The following is a 21,032-nucleotide window of genomic DNA, read 5'->3' as shown; positions in this document are numbered from 1 at the left end:
CATATCGGAGCCACCGTTCTGAGATTTTACACATGGTCTGTATTCTCGTTGTTTGAAGCCCCCTGGGGTATGTACTTCGCATCAATGATTGCAGACAATACATTTGAGGGAACACGCTCCCAGGCATCTATAGCAACCGCCATTTAGGTACTTTTGGCACCAAGGGGAGTGTCCCCTGGCCATAGACCCTTCTCGGGTGTGGCACTGCCCACTTTAATTCCTGTGAGTACACCCTCAGTTCTCCAAAAGCAGCCTTAGACTGCCCTAATACCCCCTCACGCAGGGTGCAACCTTCTTAGCACTGAAAGGCTAGATTACCCTGACCTAGTTTACTTAGTGAAGTAGTGTGGCTCACTGGTTAGAGGCGGCAGACCCGAGAGCAGAGGACGGCCCGGGACCAGGGTTCGATTCCCGGAGCGGCAGGTTTCTGGACCAGGGTCAGCGGACTCGATAATTCTCTCGCCTCGGTGCCCACTCTGATCAGCGATCACACTCGGCAACTCTGGGCATTAGCTTGCCTCATCTTCACTAACGGCCCCACCAGACCGCCGGGGATGCCTGGTCTCACCCTGGAGATACCCATTAAGGGACCATCTCTCAGGGAAGCCAGGAAGGGTTTCGCAGCGGTCGAAGTGCCTTGGGACCCTACGGGTAAGTAGTGCGCTATATAAATGCCAATACATACATACTTAAGGGGAAGGCCTAATTACTCCTAATTACTCCTATAGCATGGAGCCCACAGACAAAGTCTATGAAAATCCTTTGGGTTATCTCCCATGGGACGGATACTTTTATAATGCGGTGGAGGCCTCCACATATCAGGCAGTTGATGAGGCGATGGGCCCTATGTAGGAGCGCCTCACACAGCTCATTGCTTGCATGTGCACCATGGGGCCACAGGCAACGCTAGATGTGCCAGACTCTTTCTCAATGCCAGAGCCAGCTCCATTAGATCCCGGACCTGCGCCAGCAAAGCGCCCTCGCCTCCGGTCCTGAAATAGAATTGCTTTTACACATAGGGAGGTGCATGTTAGCAGTTCCCTAAGTGTAAAAGCAATGCTGGCTCCTGCAGGAGGCGGGGAGACAGCAGGGACTTCATTCCCCAACTAGTAGTGCGCCAGGAGGTGCCTTTGCAGAGGGCTGGAGAAAGGGGGTGTGGCCACTAAAAACCTCTCAGCAATCCCGCTGTGTGGGACTTATTGGAGGTAGCAGGAGGAGTAGTTGGACCCAAGAGCGTCATTGGGGGCCAAATACCCCTGCTGTTACCTCCAATAAGTCCCACACAGAGGGATGGCTAAGAGATCCTCAAATGCCACGCCCCCTTTCTCCACCACTCTGCAAACGTGGTTCCTAGCGCAATACTGGTTGAGGGACAAATTCCACTTTACGCCTGAGGGACCTTGGGGGCTACGAAGCCCTCCTGGTACCTCCTGCAACAGCATGATCGTCAGAGGCCCGCCCCTTTTCTCCACCACTCTGCAAACGGGACTACTACTTAAAAAAAACATTAAAAAATCACTGAAAAAACCAAGGGATACAGGGACATTATAGTTAGGCTCAGGTTTCACTCGTACAAAACCAGTGAAATTCAGCCATTCGTTAGTGAACTAACTATAACTTGCGCCCCCGCAATGCAATGCACTGCTTATGACCTAACATATTACTTCACTCATGGCATGCTCAGGGACATCACTGATGACATCATCCACAGAATCTCTGACGCACCCACTCATACCCCCATATAACCTTTCATACACCCATTCCAACTTCCACATCACCATTCTCAAACACATTTGCAGTCATACCAGTATTTACACAGCCACTCACTCACCCATACAGGCACTGACATATCCACTCATACAAACATAAAGCCACTCACTCACTGAGTCAGTCACCCATAGAGCTACTCCCAACCCCTACTCACACACCCAGTCAATCTCATAGCCATTTACGCACTGCACCCAGTTACACACCCACTTACCTACTCATACAGTTATTAACACATAATCACCTATACGGTTACTGATACAAGCACACACTCGCCCATAAAGCCACTCTCCATTTCACTCACTCACCCATACAGTCACTAATATATCCCATCACTAACCTATACTGTCTTTCACATACCCAGTTACTCACCCATATACCACTGACACAGCCACTCACTCGCCTACCAACACAGCTATACACACACACTCCCCCATACAGCCATTGACTCACCCACTCACTCATCCATACAGGCAGTCACAAACCTCCTCACACACCCACACACCCATACAAGTTCTTAGACAGCCAGTTACCCATACATCCACTCAGGAATCCACTCACACACCCATACAACCACTTAGGCAACAACTGACAGACTGAAGCAGACAGTAACACAGCCAGTTACTCACCCATACATTCCCTGAGACACCTAATCCCTTACTATACAGTCAGCCATGCACCCACGTAATGATCCATACAGGCATTTCTACACCCACTGATTCACCAATACACCTTCTTATATGTATTTAACACTCATAACCCTTTTAAAAACAGTCACTGGGTCATGTCATGAGTGAAGTATTATGTGAGGTCATAAGCAGAGCATTGCGGGGGCACGAGTTATAGTCAGCTCACTAACTAGAACAGCTGAATTTTACTGGTTTTGCACAAGTGAAACCTGAGCCTTACTATAATGTCCCTCTAACCTTTGCTTTTTTCAGTGAATATTTATGTATATGTGTGTGTGGTGTATGTATATATATATATATATATATATAAAATCATCCACACTCTTCTTCCCCTTTCGAAAGATATATATACACACACAAAAATTAATAAATTAATATATATTATTTTTTGTGGTTGAATATATGCAGCTGATGTATAATTTTTTGTTTTTTTGTTTTTACTAAGTTAATGTGTGTTGGACCATAGATGGATTTTGGAAAAGGGGGTGGTGATGGACAGAGTTTCTGAATGATGCAGAATACTCTTACCCAGTCAAGAGATCAGGGCTTGATCCATCACCGTTTTTTAGCTCATTGCACCATCCCAGCTCAGAACCTGGCTACATGCAAATTAGTCTGTTCCTGTCCCAGTGCATGATGGGAACAGGGCAAACCAAACTACCAAGCCAATTCTTATACTGGGAAGGAAACAAGCTTCCGGGGACCGGTTTCTGGCATTTCAGCCGTCGTCGGCCCGGCTTGCTTGAATCCTGATGGTGCAATGAGCAAGGGACTCACGTCTGAGTATGCCCTCCCACACGTAGTGTGGACAAAATCGATTTTGGAAAAAGGGGGTGGTGATGGACAGAGTTTCTGAATGATGCAGAATACTCTTACCTAGTCAAGAGATCAGGGCTTGATCCATCACCGTTTTTTAGCACACTGCACCATCCCAGCTCAGAACCTGGCTACAAGCAAATTAGTCTGTTCCTGTCCCAGTGCATGAAGGGAACAGGGCAAACCAAACTACCAAGCCAATTCTTATACTGGGAAGGAAACAAGCTTCCGGGGACCGGTTTCTGGCATTTCAGCCGTCGTGGACCATAGATTCTACAAAGTAGGATGAAGTAAAAGAAACACAGGGTAAGAGGGTTTTCCTTTGTGTTGATAATACTGTCATTTACCCTGTCTCCTAGACCTAAGTTATAGGGTTCTCTGCCTTTATTCTTAAGTCTTTCTGTTAAAGCCTTGGCCACAAGCCTGAAAGCAATGAACATGTTCTTAGTTAATATATAATTTTAACATATGACTAAGCACATTCCTCTGAATTATTTGTTAAATAAGGAACATAAATCAGTACACAGAAGAGTTAAATATGGATTAGTTACTTACCTGTAATCCTAGTTCTCTTCCAGGGGTATCCTCATCAAAGTCATAAGCATTAGAATATTCCCGCCCATGCGCAGGACCCCGGAAACACTATATTATATATATATATATATATATATATATATATATATATATATATATATATACATACATATATATATATATATATATATATATATATATAAATTAAGCAATAGCATGCCTAATAAACACCAGAGCTGAATAATGCTGTAAAGAATTTCCACCATACATGAATAACCTGCATTAGAAACATGAGAAACAACAACAAAGTTTCTTTAGAAACTGTTTTAATGCTTATAAAGCAGTCGAAATTCTCATAAAACACTGAAAGCATAGAAAGCTCCCAGGCTGTATTGCAAATACACAGTCTAAAAAGACTGAAAAGCTAACCTGTAGCAGTATAGCAATAAACTGACACCGTGCCTTTAAGGCACTCGTGACTCCCAGCTTCCCATCATGCCTCAGGGGTGCCAGTTAGATCAGCTGTTCTTTGCGGAGACTGAAAAATCCATTGAACAAGGAGGTTAACAATCTCCAAATTGAAATAGTCCTTTGCCCGGGGAGGCGGGAGGGTTGCTTATGACTTTGATGAGGATACCCTTGGAAGAGAACTAGGATTACAGGTAAATAACTAATCCTTCTCTTCCAAGGGATCCTCATCAATAGTCATAAGCATTAGAATAGAATAGCGAGTTTCACCTCATCTCCCTGCGGGCAAAGGAGAACACAGAAAACGTGATCAGTAAGCCTAGTAAAAATCAAGCTAGGATTGAGGAAACTACTATCCGAACAGATTTCTCAAGGAGGCCTGGCCTTCTTGAGCATCAGCCCTGGAATCAGATTCAAGGCAGTAGTGCCTCGTAAAAGTATGAACTGATTTCCAGGTTGTGGCCTTGCAAATCTCTGACATAGGGACGTCATGCAAGAAAGCCAGTGTGGCTGCTTTCACCCTGGTGGAATGTGCCTTGGGTGGTAAAGGTAAGGGCCTTTTCGCCAGCTGGTAAACTAAGGTAATGCATTAGATAATCCATCTCGAAATGGATCTCTTAGCGGCTGGGAAGCCTGTTCTCATGGCGCCATAATTAACAAATAATTGATCTGTCTTTCTTATTCCCTTTGTGCTTTCCAAGTAGAACTTAAGCACCCTCTTGAGGTCTAAGGAATGAAGCGAACGCTCAGCTGGAGTCACTGGATTAGGGAAGAAAGATGGCAGGGAAATGGACTGATTGATGTGAAAATCAGACACCACCTTAGGGAGAAAAGAAAGACTACTCTGTTATGGTGGAAAACAGTTTAAGGCTCATTGGTACAGAGTGCTTGGATCTCGCTTACTCTGCGTGCTGCTGTAATTGCTACCAGAAAAGCGGCCTTCCAAGACAAATGCTGCAAGGAAGCTCTGTGGATTGGCTCAAAAGGAGGGCCCATCCACTTCGATAACACCAGGTTCAACTCCCACGGAGGAGCAGAATTTCAAACAGGGGGATACACCTTCTTTAACCCCTGTAAGAAGTCCTTGACCACCTGCATCTGGAAAAAGGAGGGCTGACTAGGTGACTTCCTGTACGCCATAATGGCAGATAAATGCACCCTGATAGATGCATACTTAAGACCAGATCTTGCTAGATACAGGAGGTAAGGGAGAATGACATCCTCCTGTCCCTTTGTAGGATCAAAGTGTTGCTCTCTACACCAAAGAAAAAACCTCTTCCACTTAAACGCGTATGACGATCTTGTGGAGGGTCTTTTTGCTGCTTTTAAAATATACATACAATCAGGAGGCAGATCTAAATGTCCGTATTGCAGGACCTCAGGAGCCATGCTGTCAAGTTCAGTGAGGGAAGGTTGGGATGAAGAATCCTCCCGCCCATCTTGGTAAGCATGTCCGGCCTGCATGGTAGTCTCCTGTGTGGAAGTACCGACAGATGTAAAAGGTCCGGGTACCACCACTGCCGTGGCCAGTCTGGAGCTAGCAGAATCATGCTCATGCTGGATCTGATAAGCTTGGACACCACCTTCGGATCAGGAGCAGAGGAGGAAAGGCGTAGGTAAATGTCCATGACCAGTCCATCAAAAGAGCATTCCCCCTTGTCCCTGGACGGTGGAATCTGGACGGGAAGGCGTGGCATTTTCTGTTTTTGTCGTCCGCGAATAGATCTATTTCCAGACGACCACAACGATGGAAAAGGTCCGCCACCACCTCGTCGTGTAGCACCCAGTCTGGCTGATCTTCGAAGTGTCTACTAAGTGAGTATGCCTTGAAATTTAGCTCTCCTGGAAGATGCACCGCCACCACCGAGAGGTTCCGGGCGAGCAGCCAGTGCCAGATCGCTTGTGACTCCAGGGAGAGAGGACGCGACCGAGTTCCACCCTGCTTGTTCAGGTAGAACATGGTTGTCGTGTTGTCGGTCTGGACCAGGACTGAATCGGACACGATTGCAGGCAGGAAAACTTTCAGAGCCAGATGGACTGCTCGTAGCTCCAGCATGTTGATGTGGTAGGTCTGTTCTTTTGCCGACCACCGTCCCAGAATCTGAAGGTACCCCATGTGTGCCCCCCAGCCTTCCAGAGACGCGTCTGTCATCACCGATTGCACTGGTAAGGCTGGTGAAAAGGGACTCCCACCATCAGATTCCGCTGCTGGGTCCACCATGAGAGGATGGATCTCGCCGCCTGGGAGAGAGAGATCTGATCTTCCCAGCGAGCGGTCGACTGATCCCACTGGTCATCCAGAGTCTGCTGCAAAGGACGCATCCTCAGCCTGGCGTTGGGAATGAGAAAGATGCAGGACGCCATGGATCCTTGCAGGGATGCCACCTGCCGGACTGTCGTATTCTGGACCTGGAGCAGAAGCCTGCATCTCTGTTTCATGGAAGACAGTCTCTCCTCCGAAGGATACGCTCTTCCCACACTTGAGTCCAGAACGGAGCCGAGGTAGTGGATGGACTGGGCTGGCTGCTGCACTGTCTTGTCCATGTTGACATGCAGCCCGAGGTCGTGCAGCTGCTGCAGACAGAACTGGAAGTTGTGACTCACTTGCAGTGGGGATGAACCTTTTAGCAGCCAGTCGTCCAAGTATGTATAGACGAAGAGGCCTTTTCTGTGAAGAAAAGCTGCCACCACTGCCATGCATTTGGTGAAGAATTGTGGAGCTGATTTCAGTCCAAAGGGCAGGACCTTGTAATGATAATGTTTGTGGCCGACCACAAACCGTAGGTACTTCCGATGATGTTTTGCGATGGAAATGTGTAAGTACGCATCTTGGAGGTCCACCGAACACAACCAATCCCCTACTTGCAGATGTGGAAATATTTGGTGAAGGGCCAACATGCAAAACTTCTCCTTCACAATGACCTTGTTCAGAAGTCGAAGGTCCAGAATTGGTCGAAACTTGTCCTCCTGATCTTTATTGGGGACAAGAAAGTATCTGGAGTAAACTCATTTTCCTCTTTGAGAGGGTGGAACCTCCTCTATCGCCTGCTTTTGGAGAAGAGCTGTCACCTCTTTTCGAAGCAGCTTTAACTGATGAGGACGAGACTTGTTTGGTGGTATTATATTCAGCACCCAGCGATCTCCTGTGATGCTGGCCCACTCTGCTAGATGTTGAGAAACACTTCCTCCCACTGGAGTGGGCAACAGCGGCGGAGGAGGAGAAGGAGGCCACTGCTCATGACTTCCCGCCTCTCGTCATGGTAGAGGACTGCTGTTGGTGACCACCTCTACCTCTGTTGGACTTTCCTCCTCGAAACTGGGTCTTCCCCGGGTTCTTGTTTTGGGACCACTGAGGGGTTTGAACCCTCTGTTGAGGCCCCTTGCGCTGGTTGGATTTGTAGCAGCGCTTAACTACTTCTTCTTCTCCAACCCAATCGCCTTGGCCATGTCCAACTCGGTTTTCATCCTATTCATCTCTTCGTCAGGGTGAGTGCCGAAGAGAAAAGAACCAGAGAACGGGAGGTTCATGATTCTTTGCTGAGCATCTGGCTTTAGTCCTGTTAATCGTACCCAGGACAATCTCCTGGCGCATATACCATGCGCGTAAGAGTGCGCTCATAGCACCGCGCCATCTGCTGCTGTGCTCATCACTTGGTTAGCCACCAAATATCCCTCTGTGACTTATCTCAGCGAAATCCTTTTGGTCTTCCTTTGGAAGCTTGGTTTTGAAACGCTCCAGAGAGTCCCACAGAGCTCTGTCATACCTGCCGAGCAACGCAGCCACGCTGGAGACTTTAAGGGGAGGCAGCAGCAGAATTGCAGGCCCTGCGACCCCACGAGTCCTGGGACCTGCTTTCTTTGTCTGGTGGAACAGAAGAAGTGGCCTCCTGGAAGAACGAGAGGACGAATGGCGTGAGGCTGACTTCGCCACCAGGACCACCGATCCATCCCCAGACCTAAGCGAGGCCTGTCTCGACGTTGAACGTGCTCCAGACGCCGATCTAGGCTCTTGTCGTCTTGTGGACGTCGAACGCCGTCTCAACGGCGACCAGTGCAGATGAGAAGCAGACGACGGAGGACGTCTCTCACTCAACGCTGAGTGTCTTCCAGACGACGGCAGAGCTGCATCCAGTCTCGACGTCGAAGGTCTTCGAGACGACGGCGGAGGGGTTTTTCTCGCCCTCGACGCCGAACGCCGTCGAGACGACGACTGAGACCTCATCCTCGACGCCGATCGTTGCCCAGTTGACGACGGCGGAGGGGTCCTTGTTCTCTACGTCAATTGCTGATGGGACTGCGAAGACAGAAGAGAGCCTGCCCTCGAAGCCAAATGCCTTGCCGACGCAGAGTCTTTGCACCTCAACGCAGATTGCCGTCGAGTTGACGACGGCGGAGGGGTTTTGGTCCTAGTCGCCGATCGTCGCCAGGTTGACGACGGCGGAGGGGTGACACTCCTCGACGCCAATCGTCGCCGGGTTGACGACGGCGGAGAGTCTCTGCTCCTCGAGGCCGATCGTCGGCGGGCTAGTTGACGACGGAGGAGTCTTGTCTCTCGACGCCGATAGCCGCCGGGTTGACGATGGCAGAGGATCTCGAATCTTCAACATCGACGACGCACCTTTTCTCGACGGCGAGCCCGCTGTCGAGGGTCTTTTCTTCGATAAATGACCCACTTGAAGATCTTCTTTCAGCGACGAACCCGACGCTGAAGCTGAAGGACGCGAGGACTTACTTCTAGAAGATGTTCTAGCCCTCTTGGAGCCCTTCTTGACTGGAGACCTTCCTCTAGACTTCTCTGCCAGGCCATAAATGCAAATTCTTTCCCTGTCCTTAAAAGTTCTTCTGGACAGATTCTGGCATTGAGAGCAGGCCTTCGGGTCATGATCTTCAGGGAGACAGAGAACACAGACTTCATGGGAGTCTTTTTTGGCCTTCTTTTTACCACAGGAAGGGAAAGAGCCAAAAAGAGATGGCATTTTAAGGTGTTAAAAATGCCCAAACCTGTCAAAAAAAGACAGCCTCTTACTACTACAGATGAAAAACGTCGAAGTAAGGAATAGAAGTTGTCAAAACTGAAAAGATGTTCTGAAGAAATCAGAAAAGAGTAGAGCTGTGTTGCCAGGATCCTTCCTGAAGGAGCCAGAAAGAACAACTGACCTAACTGTCACCCCTGAGGCATGATGGGAAGCTGGGGGCACAGAGTGCCTTAAAGGCACGGTGTCAGTTTATTGCTAAACAGCTACAGGTTAGCTTTTCAGTCTTTTTAGACTGTGTATTTGCAATGCAGCCTGGGAGCTTTCTATGCTTTCAGTGTTTTATGAGAATTTCTACTGCTTTATAAGCATTAAAACAGATTCTAAACAAACTTTGTTGATGTTTCTCATGTTTCTAATGCATGTTATTCACGTGTGGTGGACATTCTTTACAGCATGATTCAGCTCTGGTCTTTATTAGGCTGCAATTGTATATATATATATATATATATTCCAAACAGCTTGGCGAAGTTCTTGCCTGCGCCTCTCAGTGTGGCGGGCCTCGACGGGGTTTCGCCTCGCCCCGTTAAATCCAAAGGTTTACCGTCTTAGATTGTTGACAGAGAGTCAAGGCCCAGGTTAGCTTACACTGGGGCTCAATGCAAGAAGCAATCAGCATGACCTAAATAATAGGCATGCAAGATGTGGAACCGTTGATTTATCAGTGGGGTACCAATGCGTGCTACTGATATGATGCACAATACGCTAAATGACTCAATTCAGCAAAGCGTGAATGTTCGCGTTTTATATGTAATGATACAAGTACCGCTTGAAATGTTTATGCGAAATGTACAACATGAGAATATACTGAATGAGGCATTTCAGAAGAAGGATTCTCGCTAAAACACCAGTCGACCAAAAGGACACTGAATTATGGGAGTAGTAGTTTGTGAAGCTGAACGAACACGACTTTCTCCCAGAATGTATTTTAAATACCTGGAAATGATTTACGAGTATGTTAAGTAAATATGGGTATTTCGTGACCAAGCATATAATTTTCAAAAGCAATGTAAAACTGAGAGAGTATGTTTTCACTTTCACGCAATTAGTCACATGATTAAGTTTTTTGTTATTGTATATAACTTTATCAAATGAACACAGCCATTCACTCGTGAGAAAGCGGCGGAGGCTGCGAAACGCGTTGAGTGTTGTTGTTGCCGAATAAAAGCACTTGAACCAAGCTAACCTGGGCCTTGACTCTCTGTCAACAATCTAAGACGGTAAACCTTTGGATATATATATATATATATATATACATATATATATACATAAAAGTTGTACAGCAGAAAACACGTTTCTACAATTGCACTCCGCTCCGATAAAATATCACATCCACGTAGAGTTGCAGAAAGGCGAGGTGATCGCTGAAACACGTTGGGTTTGTTCCATCCCTCAATTGTACATGCTGGAATAAATCAACTCTTATTGCAACTCTAGGTGGATGTGATATTTTATCGGAACGGAGTGCAATTGCAGAAACGTGTTTTCTGCTGTAAAACTTTTATGGATGCAGGATAACCTCTGATCCTGCCCTTTGCACCACTGTCATGGCAAACTCAGAGGAGGTGAAAACATATATATATATATATATATATATATATATATATATATATATATATATATATATATATATATATATACACAGATAATATATATTATATATGGTTATATATATGTGGGGCACATATAATCTAGTGTTTTCGGGGTCCAGCGCATGGGTGGGAATATTCTAATGCTTATGACGATTGAGGAGGATCCCCTGGAAGAGAACTGTAAATATATTGTTCGCCTCATCGATCTGTAGATCTAGTCCGCTATTTTCAACTTAAAAACATCTACGAACTTTTGACACTAGCAAGGAGTTGTAGCTCCTTAACTGTACTAGGTTGCAGTTAAGAGGAGATCCCAAATGATGAACCATGCCACTTCGGTGGGTGATGGGATCCTGTCCTCTCTTAGAGAACTCTCTGTATAGATTTACGCTTGTTGAGCTATATCAGTCAGTTTCATACAAAAGGAGATGATGGACGGAGCGTTTGAGCAAATCAAACACTCACCCCCAGTCAACTGATCTGGGTTTAATCCATCACCATTCTTTAGCTCACTCAGCCACCCCAGTTCAGACATGGCCATATGCAAATCAGTCTGACCCTGTGCATCATGGGAACAGTCCAGCCCGAACTGCCAAGCCATGTCTTCCCTGGACCGGAAACAAGCATCATGGGACCGGTTTCGGATTCATAATCCTCATCAGCCAGGCTATCTTGAATCCAGTGGCCAAGTGAGCAAGGGACTCACGTATGCGCATACCCTGCTTACTTAGGGCGAACATTTATCAATGTTAGAGACCCACGGACGCTTGGTTTTTGTTGATTTAGTAGTAGGGGGACTTGTCCGCGCTGGTCTTTAAATTTCCCTCAGAACCTTCAACCAACCCGGTTTTGTGAGGTCTGTGAATACGCCTTATTACTCTATAACTGCATATTTTAGGAGTAACAATCTGGTTAGTGGTATCCTCAACTGCATTTTAGTTAGTTACTTGAAGAGTGGGACAAAGTATAGATGGAATCCAAAAATTAATTTTGATAGAACTATTAATAGTTTTGAAAGAAGGAACACTAAGAGAAAACTCTTCCTTCCTTTTTCTGATCAACTGTAAATGAAGAAATCAAACGAGTAAACCAACTATTACCATTGCCCAAGCCATTTTATGTTTCAGTTCTTCAAGTTTGGTCTTCATTTCTCCCAAAGATGCAATACTTTTGAAGCGTTCTTCTTTCTCTAGACAATGCTTCCTAAGTTCTTGTAGCCTCTAGATTAGAAAACATCATGTTATATATTTTAGAAACACTCAACAATTACGCATTTAAAATAACCTTAATCTTTCAAAAGCTTCACAACTCATATGTTCTGCCCAGTAAACATGTATATGGTCAACAACCTTTGAATAGCTTCACTTTTAGTGCATGTATGTGTTTAAATGAATTACTGATCTATATATGAAACTTCCAAATAAGATATTGTTGATCTAGTATTAGACTCCAAATAAGCTGACAGACAACACTGATTCACCAACGTAAGTAAAGAGCAACTAACCTGAGAATCAACATTAAAAAATGTGTTTCTCATTGTAGCATCAATTAAATATATTAAAGAGTACTAATTTGTATGTTAGAATTAAAATGTATATGTGGGGAAGAAAGTGAACGGCCAAAAGATTACACAAATAACCAGGATCAATTTTGTAATCAAAGCTGATATTTAATTTTAGAATGTAAACAACACAATGAAAAGCAGTGCCAGGTCAAATAATAATATTATATTATCTCTTATTAAAATCTTCCACTATCTATATTGAGGACAAGAAGTGTATGTACTGGAATGTATTCCATTACAACTGTGGGAGCTTGTGGAAGTTTCTCTTGACAAGCTGGAAAACTGCTGCTCCTCACAACCTAATAGTAGTACTTCTACTTTGAAAGGTATTGAATAAACAGATTGCTGTGTATAAATGGACTCTTCAGAATACACCTGGCATCTTTAGCATCATGCATAATAAGACAAGGAGCAAGAGATATGTTCGGAGTTTGGAGGCTTCTTACCAAAAGTAGACTAGCAATTCAAAAGGCATTTTCCCTACATTGACTGTTGTGGACAAAATCTTGGCAGGAAGCACTGACGAGCATGCCATGGACAGGAGCTTTGTCGACAGAACAGTAGGAATCTATAAATGAGTCATTTTCTGTGCTAGAGCTCTGGGAGAAAGGTCACATCAAGTAGTGTTCACATGACAAGCAGCAGGAGAGAAAGTCATCATACTGTCCTTTGCAGGAAAGGAAGTTGTAGATGAAAAAGGCGTCTCAGAAGTGATAGCTGCACAAAGTTTTTGATGTTGGACTAAGCATGAATTAAGTAACAGTTAACAATAGCTTTACAACTGGTCTCTACAAAAGTGAGGACACAGGTGGGTGTGTCAGGTCATAACTTTGTATCCCTTGATTGATAGATGCTGTGAGAAGTTGGCCTGATATATGATGCTCACTAGTTCTAGTGATCACCTAGTATCAGTCCAAACAACCCTTATGGTGATTGTTGTAAGTCAACCTTATAGACCACCTATCCTAATGGTAGCATGGACAAAGCAGTCTTATGCTAAACTCTTTTGGCATGTGAAGCCAGCTGTTTAACCACATATAACCCCTTGAATATCAGATGAAAAGACACCACACAGGTTGTTATGAAAATAAACAATATATTTATTAATAACAAACACCTCTGAACTCTTTGAGATCAGAGGGCTAAGCACATGACAAGACTCTTAGGAAAAATACGTTTAAGTTGCACAAATTACAATGGTGCCCTAGGGGCACGTCAAACCATATACTAAACAAGTGGTATAAGGAAATCGATAGAAGGAATGGAGCTGTCCAGAGGCTGTAGGATCGCTGGGACTACACTACCCTAACCTTAGGTAAGTATTAGGAGGCCCACAGGACGCGTGTGCAGAGTGTGAACTCACACGCGAGATGCGTAACAAAGTCAATGGACAGTACAGTTTACGAAAAAGGTGAGTACGGACAGTTCTGACTAGTTAGGACTAAAACGACTGTGAAACTGGACACTAGGAGAGTCAATCTACCCTTGAGCACCGAAATGCTCTCGTTAACTCACCCACGGGCTGCTAGTGCATAGGTGTCAAAGTGTGTCGGGTTTCCGTGTTGATGTCTATGGAGCCTTGAAGAAAGATGCTGCAGGCGACCAGGACGAAGCTGTCCGGATGGATCCACGGGTGGATCAAGGAAGATGGATACCTGAAAGCAGAGGGGACAATGTTCACAGTCACTAGCCAGTGACTGGAGTGGAACCAGGAAGGAACCAGATGCTGTTGTCGCGATCAGGTGAAGAGTGGACGCTTGACTCTGCAGCAACGTGGACCAGGAGGTGTCTTCGACGACCAGGATGGAGGCACGAGCTGTCCCACGCAGACTCTGGCTGTCGGCGGTGTTGGTTCCGGATTCAGCGTCAAAAGGCCTTGGCAAAGGCAACCCACGCGGTGAGTGGAAAAGGCATCTGGTGCGGACCAGGAGGGTCCGGGGTGCTTCTCCTTTGCAGGGAAGCAAGGGCCAGTCTGGAGCAACCAGACCAGCGGTGTGGATTTCAAGGATCGTAGTCTAGGAGGCCACTAGCCAGCCGGCAAGTGACCAGACAACACGTCTAGCAGCAATCAAGCAAAAGGGCCCCACGCAGATTTCGTGGATGCTGGAAGGCTGATCTTCTGTGCAGGAGCTGCTCGGGGCTGGGACTTCTCAATCCCCAAAGCACTTCGTCAAGGATACCTCAGAAGTCGTGCTGGAAGCGAAGTGCAGTTTCTTCAAGATGGCCGGTCCCACGTGTCTCATCGCACCCACGGATCTCAGCTGTGGTAGAGGTCGGGGAGGTCTGGAAGTCTGGGTCTCGTCGGGCTCTGAAGTCTAGATCCACTCGGGAAGACAACAAAGTGAACCGCTGGAACGCTTGATGGTGCCTGCTTGTACAGGGTGGTCACTCCTTGGCCACAAGGGAGATTTCTTCAGTCTTCTGTGGAGCAGAACGTCGAAGTCCAGAGTTTCCTCTTGTAGATTCAATTCAGGATAATCTAATTTGGAATGGGACCAGCTCCTACCTTTATTCTGCTAAAGGGGGCTGTACTATCACTAGGTCCCTCCTATGGGTGGGACCAAGAAGGGGGGTGGTTACACCCCCTATCCTTTGTACGGTTTCGAGCCAGAGCTTGGGCTGGAGTGCCCCAGCAACTGGTTTGAGCCGGTGTATGCACAGGGCACCTTGTGTGCCCCAGGCTTGTCTCATTCCTTTCAGGCCTGTCCTACCCAATACACAAAATCCTGTCTGGGGTGGTGCTAGCACCTCCCAAGGCAGGAAACCCTTTGTCCAGGCGTCCCTCGCTGGAAGGACTCCCAGCAGCAGGAGGTCAGATTTGGGTCTGTGGTGGCAGCATCCATTTTGTGATGCTGAGGCTCGAGTAAACTTTAACCGGGGTTCACAGTTACATACATGTCGTGTCCCTCTAAAAGGGTGGAATGCTACCACCGTCGCCAGAATTGGCGAGGGGGTAGTATTCCAATTCGTATGACACCTTACTCGACATGTTTTGATAATGCTATGCCAAAGTTAGCAATAACCGCGAGGATTATAATGCACTTAAGAGTATATGGTATAGCGTTATCATGGAAACAGCTAAAGGACTTGGTTCCGAAAGCTGCTCATGCCAGAGCACTATCTCACATAATTCCAAGCACTCTGCCTCCAGGATTGTTAAGGCCTGCCATAGGAGTGCCTTATAGGAGTATATGTGTCAATTTTAGGTTTAGATATAGGTATACTATATCTAAAGCAAAGGGTGATTACACCACCTTGCCCCAGCTGATTGATCAGCCAGTTGTGTCAGATTTGGATGGCCAGCCAGGAGTGGCATAATACATGCTGGAGCCCCTGGTAGGCCTTGGGTATACATTCCCCCTGGGTACCTATGGTACACTGTACAAGGACTTACAAGAGTGACCCAATAACCAATTAGATATGTACCTAAGGTACATGGAGTCCATTTTAACACGGAGAGCAGGAAGCCTGGGGTCCTGAATAGCAGGATCCCAGGCCAACTAAGTCGAAAACCAGCTAAACACTAGGCAAAAGGTTGGGGGCAACCATAGTCGGATATCCACCTTCCTACATACCTCCCCCTCCCCCAAACGAAAGGAGATAAGGCTATCCTTGACCAGGTAAGCCTATATTGCCTGAGTTGCCATATGAGGAGTTGCATGCCCTGGCATGGTTACCCCCTATCTCATGGTCGACTAAGCAACCCCTCACCCTAAGGGTATCTGAGGGTCTCCACCATAGGGAATCTCTACCTGTGGTGTGTTTTGTCAAAGTAAAAGGCTGGTGCTGTGATGGAGTACTGAAGTGAGACTCCACTAATGTTGGGCTCAACTTCCTCGAATCACTATTCACCATATATGCCTTTCTTTCCAGGACTGAGTTGCAGTGTGCTCTCAGGGTCAACCTCTGGCTACCTAAAGCTGGAGGCTGGGTCCCTATGTTTGGCTTACTGGAGGGGCAGGTCAGGTTTGGGGTCCTTAGGTCCCAGGTTTGGCTGTGCCCAACAGTGTCCATCTGTGGGAGGTCCCTAACTAAGTTTAAGGGGGATCCCTCAGGAGTTTATTTTATTTTCACCTGGCTAGGACTGCTAGCTTTGGTGCCCTTAATCTGCTGATTGGGGTGTTCTTTTGGACAGGGCCCTTTGGGGTCCACTGGCCTCCTTGACCTCTACAGCCCTGGGCTGACTGAGGCAGGGTAGAGAGGTGCAGATTACCTGCTCCAGACTGGGTCCCACCTTGGAAGGGTCCACTGACATCAGGGGTTCTGCCAGGCTAGGCCTGACTACCTCTGGGGCAGTTTCTTCACAAGGGGTCAGATCAGTTCCCTGAGGAGGCTGATCCTTTCCTAAAGTCTGGTGGGAGGGAGATTTCTCTTCCTCCTCAATGCTCTCTGTTTGAGTGGAGTGATCCATAGTTTCAGGCTTCACAAAACTATTATCTGTCTGAGTTTGGGCTGTGGCCATTCAACCCCACCAACCTTTTCAGGAAGGGACTCAGTTTGGGTATGGACTGTTACCATCACAGCCCTGCCAACTTGTTCAGGGAAGGAATCTGTCTGAGATTGGGCTGTGACTGGCACAGCCCTCCTGACCTGTTCAGGGAGGACATCTTGGACTGGGGCTGTGGCCATCACAGCCCCACTAACCTTTCCATGGAGATTTACCATTTTAAAATGGGTTTCTTGCTCTACCTCAGCCCAGGCTGAGATCTCTAAATCATTCCCCAGTAGACAATCTACTGGCAAGTTTGATGACACTGCCACTCTCTTGGGTCCAGTGACACCACCCCAGCTGAGATTTACCACTGCCATGGGATGATCTCTCTGCACTCCATCAATATTGGTCACCTGGTATGTGGCTCCAGGTAAAAGTTGCCTTGATGGGACTATGCTCTCAGTCACCATAGTGATGCTAGCCCCTGTGTCTCTATAGGCCTCAACTTTCAGGCCATTGATGAGGGGCTCCTGTCTGTACTTGTCCAAAGTGTTGGGACACGCAGTGAAGCACTGTTTTTTTAGCTCACTGCACCATCCCAGCTCAGAACCTGGCTACATGCAAATTAGTCTGTCCCTGGCCCAGTGCATCATGGGAACAGGGCAGACCAAACTACCAAGCCAATTCTTTTACTGGAAAGGAAACAAGCTTCCGGGGACCGGTTTCCGGCCAGGGACAGACTAATTTGCATGTAGCCAGGTTCTGAACTGGGATGGTGCAGTGAGCTAAAAAACGGTGATGGATCAAGCCCTGATCTTTTGACTGGGCAGGAGTGTTCTGCTTAATTCAGAGACTCTGTCTATCACCACCCCCTTTTCTGAATCATGGGGTCCTGAGTAGCAGGATCCCAGGCCAACTAAGTCGAAAACCAGCTAAACACTAGGCAAAAAGTTGGGGGCAACCATAGTCAGATATCCACCTTCCTACAGATGCCGTTTAGATGTCTTTACATTGCATATTTAACTGACACAAAACTTGAAGACCTATCACAAGGGTACTGCCTCTCATTCAGCTAAATAAACAACCTTTTCAGTCTGTTCCTCAGCTATTTTCTAGAAAGAGTTTGTCGATATTGCATTATTTCAGTATGTGCTTCCAGTGCAGACAATATATTCTCCAGTCATGAAGGGCAAAAGCAATTGCTTTCCATTCTGAATACAGAGGATGAACAAAAGTTACTTACCTATAAACTGTTGTTCTCCAGTATTGGTGTCTTTCATAGATTCACATGCTTGAATAATTCCCAGTCGCCAAAGTGGGAGTCACACGGTACGTAAAATAGTAGTGATATATATACATAAAATATATCATATATATAAATATAGAAATATATCTATAATAAGAATAATAAAACGTAAAAACTTTAAAATACCATAGAACAACATTGGACCATAGAAAGTATTGCAGGACATTTTCACACACGACGTGCAGTAGAAAATCTGAGGGCTTGAGCTTCTGCAGAGAAAGTTCTAGAGGATACTACAGCCTGATTGGCTGGAATGTGGACTATTATAATTCAAGTTCAAGTTCAGGGATTTGTATAGCGCACTACTCACCCAGAGGGTCTCAAGGCGCTTGAGGGAGGGTGGGTGCATTACTTATCGAATAGCCAGGTTTTTAGCTGCTTTCTGAAGGAGAGGTGGTTCTGTGTAAGGCGGAGGTGAGTGGGGAGAGAATTCCAGGTTTTGGCCGCTAAGTAGGAGAAGGATCTTCCTCCCATGGTGGATCTATGGATGCGCGGAATAGCGGCGAGGGCTTGATTGGATGATCGTAGTTGGCGGGTGGGTGTGTAGAAGGACAGTCGCCACGACACAACCACATCTCCGGACACCTAAGAGACCTGCACTGGCTCCCGGTCAACAAGAGAATCACCTTCCGCCTCCTTACCCACGCACACAAAGCTCTCCACGACCAAGGCCCGAGCTACCTCAACAACCGATTCAACTTCTACCCCCCCCCCCCAAGCGCCTCGAGACCCTACGGGTAGGTAGTGCGCTCTATAAATGTCTTTGATTGATTGATTGATTGAGGCATTCGGGTCCCAGGTCGTAGAGGGCCTTGTGTGCGTGGGTGAGGAGACGGAACATTATTCTCTTGTTGACGGGGAGCCAGTGGAGGTCTTTCAGGTGACCGGAAATGTGAGCTTGAAGGGGGATGTCCAGTATGAGTCTGGCTGATGCGTTTTGGATGCGTTGGAGTTTTTTCTGAAGTTTGGCTGTGGTTCCCGCGTAAAGGGTATTTCCATAGTCCAGTCGGCTAGTGACCAGTGCGTGGGTGACTGTCTTTCTTGTTTCGGTGGGGATCCAACTGAAGATTTTTTTGAGCATGCGTAGGATGTTGAAGCATGAAGATGAGACGGCGTTGACTTGTCTGGTCATCGAGAGGGAGGAGTCTAGGATGAAGCCCAGGTTACGTGCGTGATCTGTAGGTATGAGTGCTGTACCCAGGGCCGGTGGCCACCATGAGTCGTCCCAGGCAGAGGGGGATGATCCTAAGATGAGGACTTCTGTTTTGACCGAGTTTAGTTTTAAACGGCTGTTCTTCATCCATTCGGCTACTTCTTTCATTCCTTCGTGTAGATTGGTTTTGGCGGTGTTTGGGTCTTTGGTGAGGGAGAGGATCAGCTGGGTGGCGTCTGCGTAGGAGATGATGTTGAGGTTGTGTTGTCGGGCGATGGAACCGAGGGGACTCATGTAAACGTTGAAGAGGGTGGGACTGAGTGATGATCCTTGTGGTACGCCGCAGATGACTTCGGTGGCCTCTGATTTGAATGGGGGGAGGCGGATTCTCTGGGTTCTTCCGGCGAGGAACGAGATGATCCAGTCCAAAGCTTTTCCTTGTAATCCGACGTTGCTGAGGCGTTATATGAGGGTGCTATGACAGACTGTGTCGAAGGCGGCGGAGAGGTCAAGTAGGATGAGGACAACTGTTTCTCCGTTGTCAGTAGAGTTCGGATGTCGTCTATAGCAGCGATGAGGGCGGTTTCGGTGCTGTGTTTGGCTCGGAAGCCGGACTGTGAGGGGTCGAGGGATTTGTTGGGTTCAAGGAAGGCGGCGAGCTGACTATTGACGGCTTTCTCAATGACTTTGGCAGGGAATGGGAGGAGTGAGATGGGGCGGTAGTTCTTAAGTTCAGAGAGGTCTGCTGTGGGTTTCTTCAGAAGGGCGCTGAGTTCGGCATGTTTCCAGCTTTCCGGGAAGGTAGCGGAGTTGAGGGAACAGTTGATGACGTCTCGGAGATGGGGTGCGATGATGGAGTCTGCTTTGTTGAAGATGTGGTGGGGACATGGGTCGGTTGGTGAACCTGAGTGGATGGAGTTCATCAGGCGGATGGTGTCTTCAGTGGAGATTGGGTTCCAGGCGCAGAGGTTGTGAGAGTGCTGTTTTGGTTCGGAGGTGAGTGGAGTGGGCTGTTCTTCGGGTTGGTTTTCAAAGCTGTTATGTATGTCGGCGATTTTGTTGTGGAAGACAGAGGATAAAGAGTCGCAGCGGTCTTGGGAGGGAGTGATGTCGTTGGTGCCGGCGGTGGGGTTGGTAAATTCTTTGACGATGTTGAATAGTTCTTTGCTGTTGTGGGCGTTGTTTTCGAGTCGATCCTTGAATGCTGATTTTTTGGTGGATCGGATCAGTTGGTGGTGTTTGCGGGTGGCGTCCTTGAAGGTGGTCAGGTTGCCAGTGGTTGGGTTTTTTCTCCAGGTTTTCTCGAGGGTACGACATAACTTCTTGGATTTCTTAAGGTCATCGTTGAACCAGGGGGCATTTTTGCTACCTTGTTTGATCTGGTGGTTTTTCAAGGGTGCTAATTCGTCAGCGCTGTTGGTGATCCATTGTGTGAGTTTGGTGGCAGCTTGGTTTGGGTCCGATGATATGGCAGGAGGGTTTTGGTTAAGCGATGTGAAGAGTTGGTCGGTGGTGATTTTGTTCCAGTTTCTTCGAGGAATAGGTTGTGGGGGGTTGTGTGTCGTGGTCTTTTTGTAGCTGAAGTGAACGCAGCTGTGGTCCGTCCAATGGAGGGCTGTGGTGTGGTCGAAGGAGATGTGCTTGCTGGAGGTGAAGATAGGGTCGAGCGTGTGTCCGG

The 21,032-nt window shown here is 47.1% G+C and overlaps 1 protein-coding gene across 2 annotated transcripts in view; it reads right to left on the bottom strand.

Moving 5' to 3' along the window:
* SMC6 (structural maintenance of chromosomes 6) overlaps nt 1–21,032 on the bottom strand; it is a 602,788-nt gene that overhangs the window by 492,779 nt on the left and 88,977 nt on the right. For both annotated transcript variants that reach the window (XM_086926302.1, XM_086926303.1), the window contains exon 9: nt 12,000–12,119. In XM_086926302.1, the coding sequence (XP_086782428.1) occupies nt 12,000–12,119 (120 nt within the window). The remainder of the gene's footprint in view (nt 1–11,999; nt 12,120–21,032) is intronic.

The sequence above is a fragment of the Lissotriton vulgaris genome, chromosome 6, assembly GCF_964263255.1.
Source record: "Lissotriton vulgaris chromosome 6, aLisVul1.2, whole genome shotgun sequence".
Taxonomy (NCBI): domain Eukaryota; kingdom Metazoa; phylum Chordata; class Amphibia; order Caudata; family Salamandridae; genus Lissotriton; species Lissotriton vulgaris.
This window is presented reverse-complemented; position numbering and strand designations above follow the sequence as displayed.